We start from the raw sequence: 22706 nt of genomic DNA on the forward strand, positions 1-22706 counted from the left end.
CTTGTTTTTCTTCCAATGTTTTCCTCTACATTTTTTAGTTGATTTTTAAAATCACCTTTCAAAATGCTCCAAGTCACTATTAATTGGAGAAATGCAAATCAAGAAAACCCTGAGGTATTGCTACACACATCTCAGATTGACTAAAATGATAGGAAAAGATAAATGATAGCTGTTGGAGGGGATGTGGGAAAAGTGGGACAATAATACACTGTTGGTAGAATTGTGAATTGATCCAACCATTCTGGAGAGCAATTTGGAATTATGCCCAAAGGATTATCAAATTGTGCATATCTTTTGATCCAGTAGTGTCTCTTCTGGGTCTCTGTCTCAAAGAAATTATAAAAAAGGGGAAAGGACGCACATGTGCAAAAATGTTTGTAGCAGCCCTTTCTGTAGTTACAAGGAACTGGAAACTGGGTGGATATCCATTAGTGAAGAATGTCTAAATAAGCTATTGTTTATAAATGTAATGAAATATTGTTCTATGAGAAATGATCAGCAGGATGGTTTCAGAGAGGTCTGAAGAAATTTAATGAACTGATGTTAGATGAAATGAGTAGAATTGAAAGAACATTGTACACAATAATAACAAGATTATGTGATGATCAACTGTGATGGACTTGGCTCTTTTCAACAGTGAGGTGATATAGGTCAATTCCAATAGACTTATGATGGAGAGAGCCATCTGCATCCAGAAAGAAGACTTGGGGATTGAATGTGGATAACAGCATAGTATTTTCACCATTTTTGTTGTTTCTTTTCATTCTTGTTTTTTTTTTTTTAATTCTCATTTTTTTCCTTTTTGATCTGAACCATTTTTTTTGTATAACAAGATAAGTGTGGAAATATATATAGAAAAATAGCACATGTTTAACACATATTGGATTATGTGTTGTCTAGGGGAGGAGGTAGGCAGAAGAGCGGTAGACAAATTTAGAATACAGGGTTTTACAAGGGTGAATGTTGAAAACTGTCTTTGCAAGTAGTTTGAAAAAAAAAATTTTTTTTTTTTTTTTTTTTGCTGAGGCAATTGGGGCTAAGTGACTTGCCTAAGGTCACACAGATAAAAAGTGTAAAATGTTAAGTATCTGAGTCAGATTTGAACTCAGGTTCCTGACTTTGGGGTTGGTGCTCTATCCACTGAACCACCTAGTTGCCTCAAAAAACTATTATTAAAAAAAATAAAATCCATTTTCAACTCTTGCATTCCTGAGATGAACCCATATTTTTCTTTGAGACTTTGGATATAGAAATTTTGAGTTTGTTGTTTTCTTCTGAACAGAAATTTTGATTTTATTTGTCACTATAGTAACTTTTTATGGTCAGAATTTTTTTTTACTATTGTTTGCTCATTTTCCAGCCGATTTCTTGACTTTTAACTTCATGCAAAAGTAGGGTTCTTCTTTACAAAGGTATTGTTCCAAGCTTCAGGTTTTTTTGTGCAGTTGCTTTCAGAAATAATTTTGGGGAATTTTAAGTCTTTGGCTCTTTGAACGGTGTATGATCAGGGAGAGATTTATTATTCTCCTTAACTGTGTACTGGTTTTTGACCAAAAACATCCTTTTCAGTCCTGGAACTGTGACCAGGGTCACTTCTCCCCTGTATCCTACAAGTTCTGCCATGCTAGTAGTCTTCCTTATACTGGAAATAAGATCCAAAACTGCAATCAAGATATACAGGTGATACAAAAGAGTCCTATTCCTAGTGCCAGCCAAAGGGCCTCTATCAATCTCCTTCTGACATATTGTCTGCTCCCCTTTCTGCCTGTGGGAAAACCACTATTGCTGTTACTGATTCAGTCTCCTGGGATGCTGGCTCCTGGTTTGCTGGGGCCCAATCTGCACTGGCCTATGCTGGACTGCTCTCCTCTATCAAACTGTTGCAAAAGTCCTTTCCTGCACGCTTCTAAGTTGTCTTGGACTGGAAATTTGTTTCACTCCACCTTTTGCGGATTCTGCTACTATAAAGAAGAGAACACTACACTATAGAATTTCTTTAGAGTAATTATTTAAGAGTATTTGGAGAGGTCTATGGGAAAGTTCAAAAAAGTCCTTGCCTATACTCTACCATTTTGTCTCCACTTCATTTTAATTTTAAATTTTCATTTTAAAATTTCAAGATGTTCATGTAGTTAGTAATGTTAACTGTCATATTCTTACTTCCTTTTACATGAAAATACATTTTGTGCAGAATGACTTTTTATACTTCAGACACAGAAAAATACTTCATCATTATAACATCCACCTATTTTATTGGACTTGATTATAGTACTAATGCTAACACAAGTTAGCAAAATTATATTGTTTAGGTGCATCCATTTCTCAATTATCCTTCAAAGCTTTGATCAATATAAATTCTAGGAAGTGATAGAAATAGCTATAGATCACAAGAAAAGACGTTGATGGAATTGAGTGGGCAGGAAATGGAGAAGCATGAAGTTGAGAGAAGTTCAAGGGAACAAGGGGTTCCAAAACATGGTAGTTAGCATAAAGCAGCAGTTAATTATTCATTGTTATTTATAATTACATGAAGAGACTGAGCTGGCCACATTTGGGTAAAAAAAATGGACATTGGGGCTAGGCAGTTAAGATGTTGAGGGCAAGAGGCTTTTAAATAACTGTTGCAATGATAATGAGGAATAAATTTCAGAGAAATAAACTATCTTGAATTGTTCTTGTAGTTCTCCCTCTCTCCTCCCTCCTCTTTTCTTTCCTTTCTCTTTTTCAATCTTTCTCTCTCTCTCTCTCTCTCACATATACATTGCTGTTTGTTGCTATATCTATGATATAGATAGCAAAAACACATATATCTATCCATATTATATATCTATTTCATAGCTATGTTTCTCTATATGTATATTTTCTGAGCACTTAGGAATGTCAAAGATGGTAGGTGAAAGAACAATTTAGTTGAATTCCTGTTATATTGTTATTTACTATTGAACCTGTAATCTTGTTATTCCAATCAGGGAGAGAAGACAGCTGAACAGCTGAATCCAGCCATCCTAACAAGTATTTCAGTCCCTTTTCTACATTAATGTTGCTGGCAGACAAAAGTAGCTAGACATATGACCTCTGGGCTGATGTCACTAAACTTGTTCTTATACTATGGATGTGGAGATTCTGTTGACAGGAAGAAAATAGAGCTAGGTGTGCTACAGCAGATCAGATTTCAATTGTATAATGTCCTTAGCTGGCTTTTACTTTGTATTTGTATATCTGTTTCCCTATACAGTGAATATTCCTGGAGAAGTCTTGGGTATCCCTGTACCAAACATAATATGCACTTAGTAAATGCTTATTGACTTCACTTGACTTGCATGCACCAAGAATTGTGCATGAGCTCTGTAGCAACAGAGACAAGAAAATGTTTGGTCATCAATGACAAGAGAGGTTATTGGTAATTCTATTCTCTACTGAGAATTCTCTATACTTGTATTCTCTAAAGTGTTTACTTCTAAACTAGGTTGGGGATTCTTTGACCCCTATAATTGTCAAGTGTTATTTGCCCTCATACATACATAATTACACACACACACACACTCACATATATGTTTAAATAAATAATTTACAGTCTTATAATTGATTGATGGCACAACTAACTGATGTGATTTGCCTAGGAAAAAATAGCCAGCTTTTGTCAATGATGGATCTTTATTACTCATCCTTCAGAGTTACTTCTACATGTAGTTCTTTTTCCACTATACCATATTGCCTCTTTTAATTATGCAAACAATGTAAAATATATATAAAAAAAAACTAGTTGGACTGAGTTAAAGTTATTTAAATCTTATCCTGATATAAAATTCCAATTCCTTAGACTTTTAGACTAATACAAATGTTGGTGAGAAACATTTTAATTTGAACAAAGCCAAATGAAATCAATCATAGAACCAACTTTCAAAGTTTTGAATATTAGAAAAATCCCAACCCAATTTCCTTAGCTAAATGGAGGCACTTTCAGGCAAAGCATACAAAGCAGTGTGTAACTTGTCAAGGCATTTACATTTCTTAATTATTTTGCATCAGTATATTAGTGTGTCCATTTCTTTATAGGAGAAATAATGTATTATTACCCCCATTCTGTAATAGATGAGCTGATGACACTATGAGAAATGAGAGGGCTGGTGATAGGTTTGAAAGCACACTGTTACAAGTTCTTGATTTCCTGTGATATATTGAAAAGGTCACTGCTTCTTGAAGAACACTTTCTTTAGAGGAGCTCAATAACACTCTTTAAATCAGAATACCAGGGAATTTAATAGTGCCCTTGGATTTCTAATTTAGGCAGTAAAACACCATCTCTCTTACAATACACTTCAGACAAGTCTTCAAAAACAAGACAGATGATTGTGCCAAGTGAAAACCCACACTTAGACACAAGACACATGATCCTCTCAAAGTCTCTAAAAATGCCATCAATGTTTTCTTATTAAAAAGATTTACTTTTTCTAGTAGTGGTTTGGTATTGCTAATAAAAAAAAATAACTTGAAAAGACAAAATTGATAGAATGCATAGATGCTTAAGTGGAGAAATGACAGAATTTACTGTTATTTACAAAGTCCAGACTGAGATGCATTGCGTGTCTAACCAGCTTTCTCCTTCAAAGGGTTGAATTTCCTGTTTGTGGCAATTTATAAGGCAGGCGGCTTCCATTACAAAGAATGTTATGAGTTCCACTTCAAATAATAACATGCATTTGGGAATTTGGACCCTCAAAGTAGAGAGTACTATCTGCCTTTTATAGGACTTGGAAGATTACTATAGCCTATAATACATAAAAGCTGGTGGCTAACATTAAAAATAGAACACTTAATAGACATAAAAGTACATACAGCATTTTATCTAACATTAAAAAGCCATTCTTGCTTTCCACTCCCTTGGGATAATTTGTTACCTTTATGGGTCAGAGAAATTTTATAATGTACTAATTAATGATGTTGACTGTGTTAGAAAAACCGGTTTTTTCCTTCCTTCACATGGCACAGGAATTTCCCTAGAATTAATGAGAAGAAAACTTGGGAAATAGTAGGCCCTCAGACAGAGGTGAAAGGGATCTTGGAAATTAGCTTCAGATTTGGACTCATATTCGGAGTGTTTTTGTGGACCAGATCTTTTTGGCATTCTGATGAAGCCAACTGGACCCCCTTCTCAGAATAATTTTTTAAAATACTTGACAGAAAACACATAGTATTACAAAGGAAACTAATTATAATGAAATATAGTTACCAAACTATTTTAAAAACAATCATAGAGCCTAGGTTCAGAACCCCTGCTTTGTCCAACTCCATTATTTTATAGATATTTTATAGATAATGAAAGTGAAGACCAGAGGATTGAAATCAATGTTTTGCTTCATGAGGGTCATTCACATACCAAATAATTTAATATCCAACATTAAAATTTCCACCATTATCTCACAAAGTTTGGAGCTCATATGATTTATCAGTCACATTTTTTTAACCTATTAGGGAAAAGTGGAAGATACAATTATATCTTAAATATAATTCAGGGAAAAATGTACTAAGTGCAAAGGAGGAATCTTGACAAAACAGTTTGAAAAATCTGAATATGAACTTTTTTGCAACTGGAGGGAATCAGTGAAGACTTTGGATATAGATAGAATGACCAAGAGTTCAGTTTGCACAGAATATGAGTGTGGGAAAGACAGGAATATGAAATAATGCTTGGATGATAGCTTGGAATCAAATCTTAGTGGGCTTTGAATATCAGGCTAAACATTTTATATCTTATTTAGTACAACATGGGGTCAAAGAAACTCTGAGCAGAAGAGTGGTAAGGTCAGATGTGTTTAATACATTACATATTAGATTATGTGAAAGACTGGAAAGAAGAAATGCTAGAGCAAGGATATCAACTAGTAATTAAAATAAAAGATGAGACTTTTGGTGGTATCAGTTGGAGTAGTGAAAAGAGAGAGGATAGTGAGACAAACTTGACAGACCCTGACAACCAAGGATTGATCAGGGATGTTAAGAAAACATAAAATAACAAAGTTCCTTGAAGAAGTATTGGAGATCCACACTGACTGCCTCACAGTTTTGCCTCAGGGAAGTCACATCTTGGTTTGAATATTTTGGGTCAATTCCTGACCCAATTAGAAAAGACTCCTCCTCCCCCCCCCCCAACTTAAAAAAAAAAACAAAACCTCAGGGTGGTATCTGAAGTGTTTCAGACACAGTGACAACAGCTCATCCTTTTAAAACTGTTTAATGGATTCAGTTATAATGAGTAGGTCTCCGAGTTATCCCATGACTATGTTTCTATATTGAGATAATTCTATATTGAAAATTACTCCTTTTCCTTTCTTTACTAGAAGTGATTTTTTTTAGAAAAATGACATTTTTTTCAGCGTGGGAGTTTTTCTTGAACCTTTATCCACAGGCTTAAACTAGGGACATATTCTGGAAATTACTAATATACTCAATTACAGCAGCTTTCATTTCAGTAACCTACACTTTTACTTCATGGCTTCAGTGGCCATTGGTGAGGTAGCAATAAAGTGGTAATCTTCAGGAAGTGAAATCTTCAATGGCCATCTCTTAAGAACAAAACAAAATAAAACAAAACAAAAAACAAGAAAGCATTTGTTCTCTGAGAGTTTTTGGTTCTCAGTTATTTTTCTAATTTTGGATCGCTATTTTATGTTTCTTATGATACATGTGGAATATATACTCAGATACACTTAGAATTTCTGAGCTCAGGCAAGCTACCAACATTGAAATTACAGTAGCAGGGATTTACAAGAACATACCCCTACTTGGTGTAATAGGCACTAATAATAACTCGATCCAAAGTCAGCTTGGGTCCTGTTTTGTTAGATAAGTTCCATATTCTATCTCTAGGAATTATGATCCCTTTGACATATGAGTAAGGGACAGAAAGAAGGTTGTAGATTGGTCTAGAACTTCTGCTTTGGTGAAATCAGAACTTTTTGCAGGAGCTGCAAATAATCTGTTTAGAAGTGTGTGCTTGTATATGTGCATGTGTTTGCTTTGAAGGTATTCAGCATGTAAGAGTTTTCAGATCTCATGTTGAAACATCTTGGTTCAGACAGTTTTTGGAAAACAATACTAAATTTGGTAATGTGTGCCCAGGCCATTCCATAGTTCAGCAGTATTGACTAGGTTAGATGTCAGAGCTGAATGCCTCATCATGCTACAGGTCTCCACAGAGATGTCCTATGTATAAAGTGGGATATTGTAGTATCCTCTGAAGATGCACAAAAGTATGTCTTTCTATTCCTGCTGGAATGTATTTATGTATCCCACAGTACCCTGTGAGTGACAATATCTTTCTTTGGCTAAATGTTCTTATTTTTCCTCTTCAAGGTGAGTATGTGCATATGTGTGTGTGAGAAATCTTCTGTATCTCCAATTTTCTCTGCCATTTTGGTTGTTTCTTGATGTATTGAAATGAATTTTCCTCTGAGAGAACATGGACAACTAGAGAGATAAAACCAATAGGAATTGGGAAGCACTGGTAGACTCCTTAAATAGAATCACCAGAACAAGCAGCAAGGTGAAATCATGGATGAAGAAGCAATACTCTCACCCTTCACTTGGGCAATCACACCACTCCTCTTCACTAGTCAGCTGGAAGATGCTTCTTATGGAGACTTAGAGCAAGTTCAAAGACAGGTAGGTGGTCTTTACAATATTTGAGCTTCTTATACACTGAAGTCAAAAGAAAGACACTTTGCCCATATTTGAATTCCCTCTTCAGTACATGTGGTTTATCAGATACTGTCCCATTGCTGCTATTCCAAATACAGAACAACAAATTTCTTCCTTTTAAAGGTTAAGCTGGAAAAGGATAATTTTTTTGCACATGCAAAATTATAAGGGGATAACCTTATTATCTTTTTTTTTAACTTTTTGCATGCAAATGGAGATTTGTTAATGCATATGATGATTGTATTCACAAATGAATGAACATGCAAATGCTGTGAAACACATAAATGGGAAGTCCATTTTTTTTTAAAGGCCCTACTATACCTTGGTCTGAACCTGCAAAAAAATAAATAAGTTCCTCAGTTGTAGTGTTCCCCTTAGCAATGAGCAATATGAGTTTTTATAGTGGCTGCACCACATTGCTCAGGGACTATTATTTACCTATAGATTTTACATGTATATATATATATATATATATATATATATATATATATATATACTACCAACTATCAGGCCCTAAAGTACATTGTCCATTGGCTTGGTAAGGAATCTTAAAACCTATTAATCTGAGGTTGACATGGAATTTGTGTGTTGGTTTTTTTCTAACTGGTAGCTATTTGGAGTTACAGGTGCTCTTTTATCTTTAGGCTACAAGTAGCTAAGCTTTTGTTTACAACAGGTGTATTGCTACAAAGCCTAGAGTAGGTAATACTGCGGGAGAAAACTGTACAAGAACTCAAGTGTATAAAAGGTAGAAAGCTTCTCTCTTCGTGAAGCTGGTGGTGGCTGTTAATTACCACAAACACCTGCTTTTACCTGACAAAAGCTACTCAGGCCTAACACTTAGCTGTCTGCAATTATCTCTTTCTTTGGTCAGAGTATGAAACAAATTTATAGAAAATTGTCTGACTGATTAGCATAACCAGATGATATAATTTTAAGGTGACTGCAAGAACACAGCTTTGCAGATCACATACTGTCAGATTGATTTTTGGTTTTTAGACCACAATAAAGAGCTAGTCGGGGGAGAAAACTCTTTAATGGTAATCTTGGTAGAGATATTATTGGTGAGGGGGGGATGAAGAAGAAAACAGAAAGAGGCTTTAAATTCCCTCATTGCCCATAATATTCCCTTCAAAATCTCCAGACAGCTCATGTCTAATCTCCAGTCTTGGAGAACATGTTTCATTTAAATATGAACAAAATTTTAATATTGATATATACTTACTATAATATAGGCAGTAATGAAACAAAACAAATGAGAACTATTTAATTTTGACTGGCTGAGCTCATTATATATTATTTGAGAAAAGACCACAATTGTGTTTTTTATAAAAAATGAAAATATTTTCTTTTCATACACTGTTATAAATATAATGTTCATAAATCATTAATATATATAGAAAAAATTAACACATGTATGTGATATACATACATATTTGCTATATTCTACTTATCAATATATGTGTATACATATACATATATAGATATAGATATAGATATAATATCCATTTTAAAAGGAAAGATGTAGCAATCAACAGTTCATTGTTACCTGAGGATTTTTGTGACTGCTGTCTCCTTTTCCAGAAGATTCCTTGCCCTGATGCTGAAAACAGACTTACGAAGCTGGAAAATTTAAAGAAGGTGATTTTAGATTTTGTGCATAATGGGTAAATACATCAGCAGATAGTGCAACAAGTTACATCAGCAGATAGTGCAACATTAAGGACTTGTACAAAAATTGTATTTCATGAAAGAATCTCAAAATAGGTCTAAGACTAGTATTAATAGCCCCAGATATTGAATGACTATACTTTTTTACTTTATCATCAATTTTTCTCAGTCATCTAGGAAGGGGATAGCAGAAATTTTCCCCTGAGATCTTCCAAATAAATAGGAGTTTTTAGCTGCCTGAGAGTTTTAGTATAGAAAAATACTCCAGTTCTGCAAAATATTCACTCTTGTGACCTACAAGATAAACCTATGGATATGATGTATCTGTATGAACCACACCTTAGTGTTATAGTTTCTCTATAGAATGGAAAATGTTTCCTTTGTTTACAGCCTGGTTTGGTATGCTGCCATTAATGTGAATAAATTGTTTATGTCTGAATTCTTGTGAAAAGAGATGAGTTTCCAAAGTTCCTTATGAACCAGTAAATCTATGATTGATTCTGAGAAGATTGACAAAATAATTCTGGAGTGCTATTATCTGAGCAGTATAAAAACCTGAATCCTCATAGACTAGCTCTATGCTATATGGTCATTTGAAGAAGCTGGACAATAATGTGGTAAACAGGTGCTTGGAGTATGATTAAGCAAATCTGGGGATTAAATACTGAGTGGGCAGAAAGAGCTCTATGAGGAAAAAGTGAAGCAGGAATGCATCAACTTAAATGAAAAAGAACAGTAGCTGCAGGAGAATGAATATGCTGGAAGAGAGATACTAGCAACCTATCCCAAATATATCACCCAGTTCAGATCCTCATGGCTATTATGTATCAACCATAAGAGAATGTTCCTTCTTTTCCCAATGAGTTCAGTGACTGAGTCCAAGTTTTGTTTTTCTCCTCCCTATCACTTACCCTCATTCTAAGAGACTTCAGTATTCAATGATGTTTCCTCAAATGCTTTAACTTCCTAGATCGTCAATCTATTTAGTCCTTATAATCTATTCCTCTACTTCATCTTAGATTACATATAAAGACAGTCATGTGCTAGACCTTGCCATCACCAACGAATATCCATTTCTACATTTATTAACTGTGAAATATTTTGAAATGATGATCATTTTTATTATTATATATTTTCCCCTATGTCTTATTTCTTCTACCCTTTTCTTTTTTCTCACTCTGATCTTCATTCCCTTCACGCCTTTCCAAGATTTTGATCAGGCTACTTTCCCTATCTTGAGCTTTTGGTAAACCAGCTCAATTTCACATTTCTCTTTCATTCTTGAACCCTTGATCCCTGCTCTGTTGGTGATCATGGCACCATTCTCCATCAATAAACTATTCAGACCATATATCGCCTTTATATGCTACTTAATGGAGATGGAGAAAATCAAGAAACCATAACATTCTACTGAGATCCCCTGAAGGAAAGCAAACTTCTATTCTTCCCTAAGTGATTTGCTATTCCCCTACAACAGTTATTCCAGTCTTTGTTTTTCTTCAAGCCTTCTATGGTATTCCAATCCTTGTTTTTCTTCAAGCCTTCTATGGGTATCTATAGTCCCACAAACACCACTTTCACTGAAGGTTTTTGTCTCAAACTTCACCAAAAATTGACGTCATCCACTGAGAACTCCCTTTGATATCTACTCATTGACACCATTCAGGCATCTCTCTGTAACCAAATTCTTACAGATATTAATCCTTGGGATTCAGAATTTTTTTTAATAGTCAGAATTTCTGAAAATTATAAGGAATTTCTCAGATAACTTATTTTGTATTTCTATAAGATCATATTTACATGTTTTAACATAATCATTTTTTCTGTGTTATAATAAAAGTTTCAGAGGTTTTCTCTAAAGAGAAAAATTAAATATTAGTAAATGTATTGTTTATTATTATGATGATGATGGGGCAGTTAGGTGGTCTGGAGTCAAGAAGACTCCCCCTTTTTAGTTCAAATCTGACCTCAGACACTGCCTCAATCTCCTCATCTGTAAAATGAGTAGGAGAAAGAAATGGTAAATCACTCCTGTATTTGGGTCAAGAAAATTTCACATGGGATTGTGAAGTGTCTGACAAGACTAGACTATGACAATAATAACAATGTTTATCTCTCTTCCCTTTCATAGATAAAATCTTTGTGAAAGCCTTCCATGTTGTTGCCTTCACTTTCCCTACTTTCACTCTCTTCTGAGTCCTCTATAATATGATTTATAACTTCATTATCCAAGTGAAAGAGCCAAATTAAAAGTTGAAAATGATTTCTAAAAAGACAAATATATGAACTTTATTTTTCCAATCCTGATATTCTTCTTCTTCTGGATGTCCTCTTCTTACTAAATGCTAAAGCACATGAAAAAATTTGCATTTAAAGACAGATACATAAGTTAATGAGTCATACTTTTTGCCAGGCATAGTACTAAGAACTGGGGATTCAATAAAATCCCAAAATTAAAAAACAAAACCAATCAAATAAAGTCACTGCTCTACAAGAGCTCATAGACTAATTGCAAACAACTGTATAGGATAAATTGAAGATAATCCAAGAGGGAAGGAACTAAGATTAAAGTGAACTGAGAAAAACTTTTGTAACTTTAAAGCACAGTGTTAAATTAATTTGTAAGGTAAAGTGAATTTTTTAAAAAAATAAACAAAGACACTCAAAATCTTTATTCAAACCAAAGTGGCTAAAAATTGCAACAAGTTCTATGAGTGATGGTTCATTACACCAACGGTACTCAGAGATTTATAAATTTTATTTATAAATTTTTTAATTTTATTTTTATTTTTAAATTTATCTTATTTATTTAGATTTATTTATCTATTTATAAATCATAAATAATTAATGATTTGGGGAGATTTTTATGCTCATTTTAAGACCTTAGTCTCTGAAGATTGAACTAACTTCCTCTTCCAATCAGACCTCAGCTTTTATACTCTATTCATGTTTTGGTTGGGATAAATTCTTTGAATAGATTTAAGATAAAAGTATATAATGTAATCAAAGTTCAGGTTCTGTCCCTCATTGTAATATTAATTCTCAAATTACTTGTTAACCAATCAGAGTTGATTGCCCCTGCGGGGAAACAGGCTTCTTATATACCAAAAGGCATATAAACTGTGACCCTGTCACCATCATCTTTGATCTAAGAGAGAGATGACCAAATGACCCTTCTTTTATTAAAATGTTGTCATCAATAAAATAATTAGATTACCCAGAAATTATGTCTTTCAAACTTTTGTAAACATTATACTACCATGTGGGATATTTAGGAAAGAATTGCTAGAAACATATCAGTCTTTTTAGCCACACCTGGAAATTTATTTTATTAATTAAAATTTAATTTATTATTTATTAAATAATGCCATCTTCAATGATTGTAAACAATTCTAGCTTTCTACTTCTTGCCCATGAGACTTGAGGGAAATCATTTAGCAATTTTAGCCCTCAGTTTCCTCATCTATAATGTGAAAGTTGTAGTGAATAACTACTGAGGTCACTTAGAGCTCTAGATGATGATCCTATGATATGTTTGAGTAGATGATTTCTGATGTTCCTTCCAGTTCTCTGTCTCATTGATTCTGTACAAAAAGATACCAGTAACAAACACAATGCAGAAAGGGTATGGTAACATGGTTTTGATAGTGGAAAATTCTGCTAAATGAACAATACCTGACATTTAAGTAGGTCATTAAAATTTACAAACATTTTATATACATTATCTCATTTATGTAAATTATCTCATTTGATTCTCTGAATAACCATAACTGTTATTCCCATTTTAGAGATGAAGAAAGTAAAACTGAACCAGGTTATGGTCACTTGTCCACAGTCATATAGATAATAAGTGTCTGAGATGGGATTCAGGTGCTGGCTTTCCTCATACTCTCAATTCTATTCTCTGATGACTTATTGCCTTAGTAGAGAACTTTATAGCAAATAAGAAAAAGAGGACAAGAAAACATATTGGCAGGATTCCATAGAAAGGGAAATTAAAGGAATTAAAGAAAAAATTTTTAAAAATTGAACTACCACGGCATTGGGGACAATAGTTTCTTACAGAGAAGTAATTGGTTCAAAGATAGGAAACAAGGGTGACCTTTAGTAGCAGTTTAACCTCTCTGGCCTAACATCAAGGAGAATAATCAGTCTCGCTAGATTATTGGAATCATTGTCAATGATGGAATGATTGAGCTGGATGGAATATGATCATTAAAGTCATCATGACAGTTCATCTATTATTAAACACACATGAATGCACACACACACATACATACACACTCAAGAGCAAGTTCAAGACTACAGAAATATTTCAGGTACATCTAGTAGGAGTAGAAATCATACATTTGTCTTTCCAGTTACACTTGGGAAATAAGCAATCCCATCCTCAAAGGGTGATGACATGTTTCAGTCACTTTTTTCTTACTGAAAGGTAGCAGTCTGAATTCAATCAAGCACAGCCGGGAAGTGATTGAGCTATTGAATCTTATAACAATTTTCTTCCTGTTAGAAAAAAAAACCCTTTTTTCAGAAACTGAGAATGTTATAGTGTTTCTCTCATTATTTATAAGCCATATATGCTAAAGTACTGTTTATTTTTTCCTTTCCTTGTTTGAAAGGATAAAAAGAGGGGAAAATGAGTTACTAGTGAGAACATTAGAGCTAGTTTCCTGATTGCTAGTTATTTCACTAAGTAAGTACAAATACTGGCTATTTACAAGGTAGCAGCAGAATGAATGTTTCAATAGATCTTCTGATGTTACACATGTTCTTGGGTTTTAAACAGATTGCATTGAGGAAAATCTTGAACAGAGGGGAAAATGGCAGTTACAAATGCTTAAATAGGTAGGTAAAACATTATAATTTTACTGATAGTGCCTTTTTCTAGAGAGCAACAACAACAAAAGATGGCAATTTCCTCATTTATTATAGTAGCCTCTCACAAAGCTTTAGTAAAAGTTGATAGTTGCCATTTAGCAAAGAATATTCTTCAATCACATCAGAATCCTCTTGACTGTTGGAGTGTGAGCTTGTACTAACTACTCTGCAGTGCCATCTTCTGTTTCTGAATGATACTACTTGTCTCTGCTTATTCTAGAGAAATGACTTTTTTTTTTTTTAAATTCAATATCTGATTCAAGAGAAACAAGATAAACTGAGAATGTGTGAATGACAGCATTGATTACTCTGAGACTGATTACTGAGATAGGCATAATGGAACTCAATCAATGCAAAATCCCAGGGGAAACACTTTTATAGAAAGTTGAAATTCATTTTACATTGAACATTAAAAAAAAAAACAACTTTTTATTTTTTTGTTCTGAGGCTTCACATGTCCAATTTATTATTTTAAACTAAATGTATGGAGAATAATTTGTTTAAATAACCAATTAACACGCTAAAAGGATCAACCTAAATTTGAATATAACTTTTTCATTTTTAAATATGTATTTTAAAATCATGATAATGCTGATGAAAGTTTAACTCAGTATTCTACATTATTTGCATAGATTCATATGTGGACAAAGATTGATATAGTTATTAGGATACACAAGTATAATTGTAATCTATTGGGCATAATAATCAATGTGGAAGTTATTACTTACTTTTGTAATTTTAAAGAGCTGAAACAAATATATTAAGTACTTTTTTAAAATTTTGAAAACCAATCAAAATGAAGCTGAAATTAAGAGATACGTTTCAGGACTTCATGTCTCCAGGACTAATAAGTCACTTTTAAACAACATATGGAAAACAATAACCATATAGTTTTATAAATAAGACCAATGAGTCCCAGAGATTAAAGTGACTATCTCTTAGTTTTGCTCTTTAGGCTAATCTCTTTTCTACCAGTTTGTGACTACTTTTTTAGTACTGTGATTCATTAATATTTGAACCCCCTAACCAGTAGCATATAGCCTAAGACTTGTTATCTTATTTTCTAAGTTAGCACTTGTGTAAGGGCAGTTGACTTGGTGTAGCTAGCAAAACAAGCAAAGTCATCAGGTTCACCAAAATCCATTTGAAAAAAAAAAAGTTTCATGAATTTTCTCAACTGATAGTGAGACTGGGCCTTTTTCAGAAGCTGCAGCTTCTTATGTTGTGTAGAAGTATAAAGACAATGCAGAGATGTTATCTTGAGAAAGGATAGTCATATCTGACCTGAAGAAGATGTTTGGGGTGATAGGTGAATGATACCTTAATGTAAATGAAGCTCCAGGATATCTGAAAGCTAGCACCAGGGCCAAGTAAATTTGGGAGTTTAAAGCACTTTATTCATCCCAACTTAAAATCATGCAGACCTCAGAAAATTACTACTGAGGAAAAACAAAATAGTCAAAAGGCAAGATTTTGACTTGAAGGAATCTGCTCTGCTGGCTGAGTATAATTATGGTGATAAAAATAAAGATAAAACAATCTTTAAGATTGGGAAAATTCAGAAAAGAGAGATAAAAATTGTCTTTGAGGAAAAACAAATACCAGCAGCTCGAGAGAACTCCAGCAAATACTAGTGATTCATCAAATAGCAGAGAAGCAATCCAGATCAAATGTCAGCAGCTCAATGGAACAGAAGAAAGTAGCATCTTTGAAGGCAGAGTGGACATCATTTGAGACATAGTGAATTGTTAGGAGACTAACAGAGTTGTGAGAATTATTCCAGCTGGGATGCAACCACAAAAGTTTGAGTTGCCTAAGGATTTCCCTCTTTCCCTGAAAACATGGTAATCTGTGGGATATTGTGCCTCTTTGGATATGGAAGATATTATTTTGTTATTAATTGAATGGCTTCTGCTCTGAATTAATGTGTCATCTTGGTCTGATATAAGGAGATAAAATGGGAAGAGAACAGGATTAGGGTTGTTATTTTGAATAGATAACTATCCCCCAAATACCATGAACATGGGAGTTTCTTAGGCAGGTGAAAGAATAAGGGAGAACTGAAGCTACATTTGTCTTTGTCAAATGATCTGATGAAAGTCAGACACACTATATCTAAGACCTCCTCCAGATCAATTAGTCTAGTATCCCTGTTCTAAAAGGAAATGTCATTAGTCTGGCACAATCTGTTCTTTCTAAATCCAGTCAGGCTCTTAGTGATCAATGTTTATCTTCCTGAATGGTCACAAGCTCTCTCTGTAATAATACATTCCAAAATTTCATCAGGAGTTCAAGTCAAGCTTAATAGTTGGAAGTTTGAAGATATCACCCTTTTTTTTTTTCTTTTCTGAGTACTGGTGAATAGTTCTTTTTGTATAAGTCTGTAGCATGTTTTATGGTCTCCATGATTTCTAAAAGTTTACTCATAGTGGTTCAGTAGTCACAGTCAATTCAGTTCAAGAAAGTTATACTGGGAATAGGTGGTGAGGTGGATAAATCCTGGGCATGGAGTCAGAAATTCTCATTTCCCAAATTCAAATCTGGCCTCAGACACCTGCTCAAGTTACCTTATATTGTTTGTCTCAATTTCCTCATTTGTCAAATGAGCTGGCGAAGGAAATAGCAAAACAATTCCAGTATCTTTGTCAAGAAAACCTCAAATAGGTCACAAAGAGTTGTCCATGACTGAAAATAACAACAACTAAACAACAAAAGTTGATTATCTACTACATCCAAATTATTGAGCTATGCATACTCATTGATCTCAGGGAGCCTATATTCTACAGGGCACTCTCATTTTGTGCTTTTTTTTCATAACTAATTCTGGACCAAGATCATCTCTCCAAGATATATGAGTTATCTGACCAATTATCTATCATGATATACAAAAATTACATTCTTCATCTACTTAATTTTTCCTCTATGTACTGTTAAAATTGAACTTATTGGCTGATCATGGATTTTACTGAAGAGACCCTCTAGTATTATGGATTTTGATGTGATGAGGGCAATATCATCTGCAAATAGGAACAGCTATAATAACATATCATGATTTATTGGGGATTTTTCTTCTAAATGTACTCAGGATGTTGTGGAATTAACCAAATCATAAGCATTGAATGCCTTCTAGGTATCACTGTGCTTGGTGCTGGAAATATAAAGGGGAAAAAAACAACATATCACCAAGAAACTTTCATTTCAGCAGAGAAAATATATAAGCAAACAGAAGTAAACATAAGCGATATACCAAGTGAATGCAATAATTGGGGGAGGATCATCTAGCAGATGAGGTTTATATATATATCAAGGAATTCTGATATGTAAGAATGACAACTGATCACAAAAGAATCTTTATAGTTGGGTCTTGCTCTAACAAGTCAAATGTTTATCTATTTTTTTTTTTAACAAATAATAAATATAGTAGCAGCTCTATACATTTCACTCAATTGTGTGACTATACAGATATGATTAGCTACAGGCAATCAACTGTGAATATTTTCCTCTTCCTTTCCTAGATTTCCTCCAAGAATTCCTTTAATACATGCAAAGACCATATTTGTAGGAATTCTCTTGAGATTAGAAAGTAACAATATGGATTGATATTGCTGATGAATTGCTGATAATAGTTGCTGAAGTAATCTCTTAGTAGATATTCGTTTCAGTACTGCTTGTTTGAACTCACTGAGGAAACCCAAGAATTTTCTTCTTATCTTTTCACTAATTGACCATTTTATGCTATCTTTCTAAGCTCAAGAGAAGACAGAAGTAGAAATGGAAAAGGAAATTAACAAAAAGAGAAAAATAGTGTAGTTCTATAATCTCTGAATAATTTGTTGTCTACCAAAAAAGGATGCTTATGGACTAAAACATTTATATGTCAATGTCCAGAATAAGGGAAATAAAGTAATTAATATATTAAAAAAATGCAGATCTATTTGGGTGAACCTATCTTATTGAAATACGATGGAATGCAATTCACAATTGGAATGTGATAATGGAAGGGTCTGGCTTTGTTCAAAAGGACCTATGTAAATAAAGGATTAACAGAGCATTATTATGCTTCAATGATTTTTTTGAACATCTATAGACATGGAGAGGGAGGAAGAGTTTGTAACATCTGAGCATGGCCTGAAAGAGAAAAACAGAAACAAAAACTAAGCATATATTAAGTGCCTACTATGTACATTGTGCTAAGCACTTCACAATATTATCTTATTTGATAATTCTAAGAGATTATTATCTACCTTTCAGAAAATAAGAGGTGATGCCCGGCACTTTGATTGTTGATTTTATGTTCTTTGCCAAAGAGAATGTCAATGACACTGGACTCTAGACTCAAAAAGAAAGGGGGAAAATGGATACTAGGAAGTTTGATACCCAAGATAAGGAAGGGAATAGTAACAGAGCACTTATCTAGTCTTTGATGAATTAAAATCACCTAGCCAAGATGATTTGATGAGATGTTCATATATTGAAATAACTGGTAGATTTGTTTCTTCAGCTATTGCCAGCAGAATTGAAAACTGTGGAGCTTAGGAAAGGTAAACATGCATGGAAAAGTACATATAATGCCCAGATTTTTCCAAAATGGGAAGAAAATACCTTTAGAAAATTTAGTTCAGTTAGCTTGCTATTGATTTCTGGTAACTTTTTAGAAAAATTATGAACATAATTAACTATACCAATTGCAAAACAACAAAAAATCATATAGTTATCTCCACAGATGCAGAAAAAAAACTTTGACAAATGTAATACCCATGACTATTAAAAATGCTAGAAATCATAGGAATACATGAAGTTTTCTCAGTGAAGGTTACTAAAAGAGTATATTGAAAGAGTTTCTCGCAATATCTTTATAAACTAGGTGGAAAGAGAGTTGTGTGGGAATATGTTTCAGTGGATTTGGAATGTATTGGCTTGGCAAAACACATGCAAAAATTTTAATGGTATAATACTATTTTAGAGCTTCATCTTTAGTAGAGTTTGGCTCTATTTAACAATTTATCAGTCTTGGAAAAAAGGAGCATATCTATCTACTTTATATATGACACATATCTTAAAGAGATGGCTAATATGTTGTATGGAAGAATTAGAACCTAAAAGGTTTCAACAGATTGAAATAGTGAGTTTCAAAAGTTGAAAAGTTAAATTTTTACTAGGGCATCCATTCCAAGGACATAGATATCTAGAATAACATGTCCAGTTCCAAGTACTAAACTTTAGGAAAGATTTTGATAAACCAGAGGTAGTTCAGAGGGGGAGGACCAACATATTGAGATAACTCAGCTTCCTTAATTTTAAAATGAGAAAATACAAATCCATAGAGGGCGCCTATGGTCACATGAGGTAAAAACAGCTGGGATCCAAAACCAGTTTATCAGACTACAAGAACAATATTCTTTTCACTTCATTCTCTGGTTCAGCAACCATGATAGTGAACAGTCTCACAACCATTCTAAGGCAGAAGTTTAGCCTGGGGAAGATAAAACAGAAGAAAGATATAAGCACTTTCTTCAAGAACTTGAAGAGCTGTCATATGAAACAGAGTTGGTTTGTTCTGCTTTGTGGAGAACAGAATTAGAAATATTGGACAAAATGTATAGAAAGGATGCTTGCAATTCAGTGCAAAGGGAAGACATTTTCCAACAGTGTTATATAAAAACAGCATAGGATGTTTTAGGAAGTATTGGGTTCCTTCATCACTAGAAGTCTTCAAGCAGTGGAGAGCTAGCATAATCTCAACAAGTATTGTCCAGACTGGATGACCTTTGAATTCAATTTCTTGGAGAAACTATGATTTTTTTTGATAATTGATTTCAAATATCTGAAGGTTTTAAACAGTTATGTGGAGAATAGATTAGATTTGTTTTGTCTAACCATAGAGAACTCAATGGATTATATTGGTCAATTGAATTGAATTACAAGGGATCAGTATTCAACTAAATATAAGGAAAACCTTATTAAGAGAACTAATAAATGGAAAAGGTTGCCTCATGATAGGGAAATAAGTTCTCCATTGTTGAGGATTTTCAAGGAAATACTGGATGATTAAAGATTCCTACTTTGGACAAAGTCTGGTCTCTGAGGTTCCTTTTCAGATTCTTGATGACTTTTACCTTCAAGCAGGGAAAATTTGGAGTCTGTGAATTGAGTCTTAAATATATTTAAGAATAAGAAGCTATGGACTTTTTTATCCTTGTTGGTTTTCAAATTACTGAGTATATTAATATTTATTTTAAGAACTCAATGAAATAAATATTGCATGCTTTCCTTAAAAATCAAAGAAAAATGTTTATGTGTTACAGTACATATTTTTGTCCATCTGTGAGGAATTAGGGATCCTAGTTGATTTCTTTTTCCTTACCTGAAAAAATCAAAAGCTTCATAATATGTGAAAAAATAGTTATAATAAATACATGACCACAAAGGACCAAAACAATGGTCATATGAATAGGGCTTGATAAGAATTACTTCTGTTAGAAAGGTGTAGCACAATTATCATAATGAGCTGCTTTATTGAATGAGATGCCCACATAAAACATAGCAATTGGGAATAAGTAATTACGCAAAATTATATAGCCAGAAAGTGGCACTTTACTTAAGTGTATTTGAATTTTTCATGCAACCATGAACTGAAAATCAATCCCAAACTCTGGTTGGTATATCATAACATTTTATAGTGACCTGCACAGAATGAAACAGAAAGGACTTCATAAAGTAAAATGAATAAAAACATCCATGTTAATATTGATTAAGAGTACCATACTATATTGTTAACTAGAAGAAGGATATGTATCTATATGTTTTATTATGAATAAAAAATATTTAAGTGGATCAATGATTCTGGTCTCTAGTCAATATAATTTGCTAAAACCTGAAATTTAAGGAAACAGGACATATTCCAAAAAGGAAGAACTTTCATTTCTGAAATTAGTGTTCTGTATAGATTTGGTTAAATCATTTAACCTCAGACAACTAATCCCTTAGACAACATCCTAGACTTATCTATGAAGCCAAAGATGAATGCAGTCATCTTAGTGAATAAAATATATTCTATATATATAATATATAACATAATCTCTCTATATAGATGCTCTCTGTATATGTTATCATCAGTAAATACATTGTTAGATATGTATTATAAAACAGTAATCCATTAGAATATCTCCTACTTCTTCCCATATTCTTATGAGATAAATATATGTACTAATGGGAGTGAATCATTTGAGATCTAGGAGGGAGCTCAGCAGTTTTGTAAAAGGCCTCAACTCATTATGTACCAAAATCTTTATTAAATTAAACTCTCAATTAAACCCTTACTTTTTTGGGGGGTAGGGAAGACCTCAACTTAACTTTTAAGAATTAGCACTCATTCAAAAAAATCAAGACCTATAAATCATTCTGGAATTATTTAACACTTTAGCCTGATATATAGTACCAGTATTATACAATGAAAATGAGTAATGAATGGGAATACCTTTTGATTCAGCAATGTTACTACCTATCCTGTATCCCAAGAGATCATAAAAGAGGGAAGAGGAAACAAGCATATGTGCAAAAATGTAGCAACTCTTCTTCTTCTTCTTCTTTTTTTGTGGTGGCAAAGAATTGGAAATTGAATGGTTACCTGTCAATTGGGGAATGACTGAATAAGTTATGGTATGTGAATGCAATGGAATACTATTGTTCTATAAGAAATGATGAGCAGACTGATTTCAGAAACTGATGCTAAGTGAAGTGAGCAGAATGTTGTACACAGAAATAACAGGATTATGTGATGATCAACTGTGATGTACTTGGATCTTCTCAGCAATGCAGTGATTCAAGACAATTCCAATAGACTTGGGATGGAAAATGCCATGTAGTTCCAGAGAATTATGAAGACTAAATTCTCTCATAGTATTTTTATCTTTTTTGTTTGTTTGTTTTCTGGCTTGCTTTTTCTGTTTTGTAGTCTTTTGCCTTTTGGTCTGATTTTTCTGGCATAACATGAAAATATGATAATATGTTTAAAAGGATTGCACATGTTTATATTACATCATATTGCTTACTATCCTGGGGAGGGAATAGATAAAAGAGAGAGGGAGAAAAATTTGGGACACAGAGTCTTACAAAAAATGAATGTTGAAAACCATTTTTATATATATTATGGAAAAGTAAAATACTATCAAGAAAAAAAAGAAAATGAGCAGTGCAAATGATGTTAGAGTATGACAAAATAGCATAAAAAGAATGTTTCCATTATTAAATTGCATCTAATATCCAATTCTTACTAAGGCAGGATGGTGGATTAGTAAGGTTTTTTATCAGATTTAAGAATAAAATTAAAACAAATAACATTTATAGAAAATTCTCAATTAAAATTAATTCAGACACACACAAACATTTTTAAAATTATTTTTTCCAATTAAATATAGAAACAATTTTTAACATTCACTTATTTTTTTTAAATTCCA

The 22706-nt window shown here is 33.2% G+C and overlaps 1 protein-coding gene across 2 annotated transcripts in view; it reads right to left on the bottom strand.

The window, feature by feature from the left end:
* NALCN (sodium leak channel, non-selective) overlaps positions 1 to 22706 on the bottom strand; it is a 476168-nt gene that overhangs the window by 77110 nt on the left and 376352 nt on the right. For both annotated transcript variants that reach the window (XM_031958631.1, XM_003765762.2), the window contains exon 18: positions 9248 to 9321. In XM_031958631.1, coding sequence (XP_031814491.1) covers positions 9248 to 9321 — 74 coding nt within the window. The remainder of the gene's footprint in view (positions 1 to 9247; positions 9322 to 22706) is intronic.

The sequence above is a fragment of the Sarcophilus harrisii genome, chromosome 3 (assembly GCF_902635505.1).
Source record: "Sarcophilus harrisii chromosome 3, mSarHar1.11, whole genome shotgun sequence".
Taxonomy (NCBI): domain Eukaryota; kingdom Metazoa; phylum Chordata; class Mammalia; order Dasyuromorphia; family Dasyuridae; genus Sarcophilus; species Sarcophilus harrisii.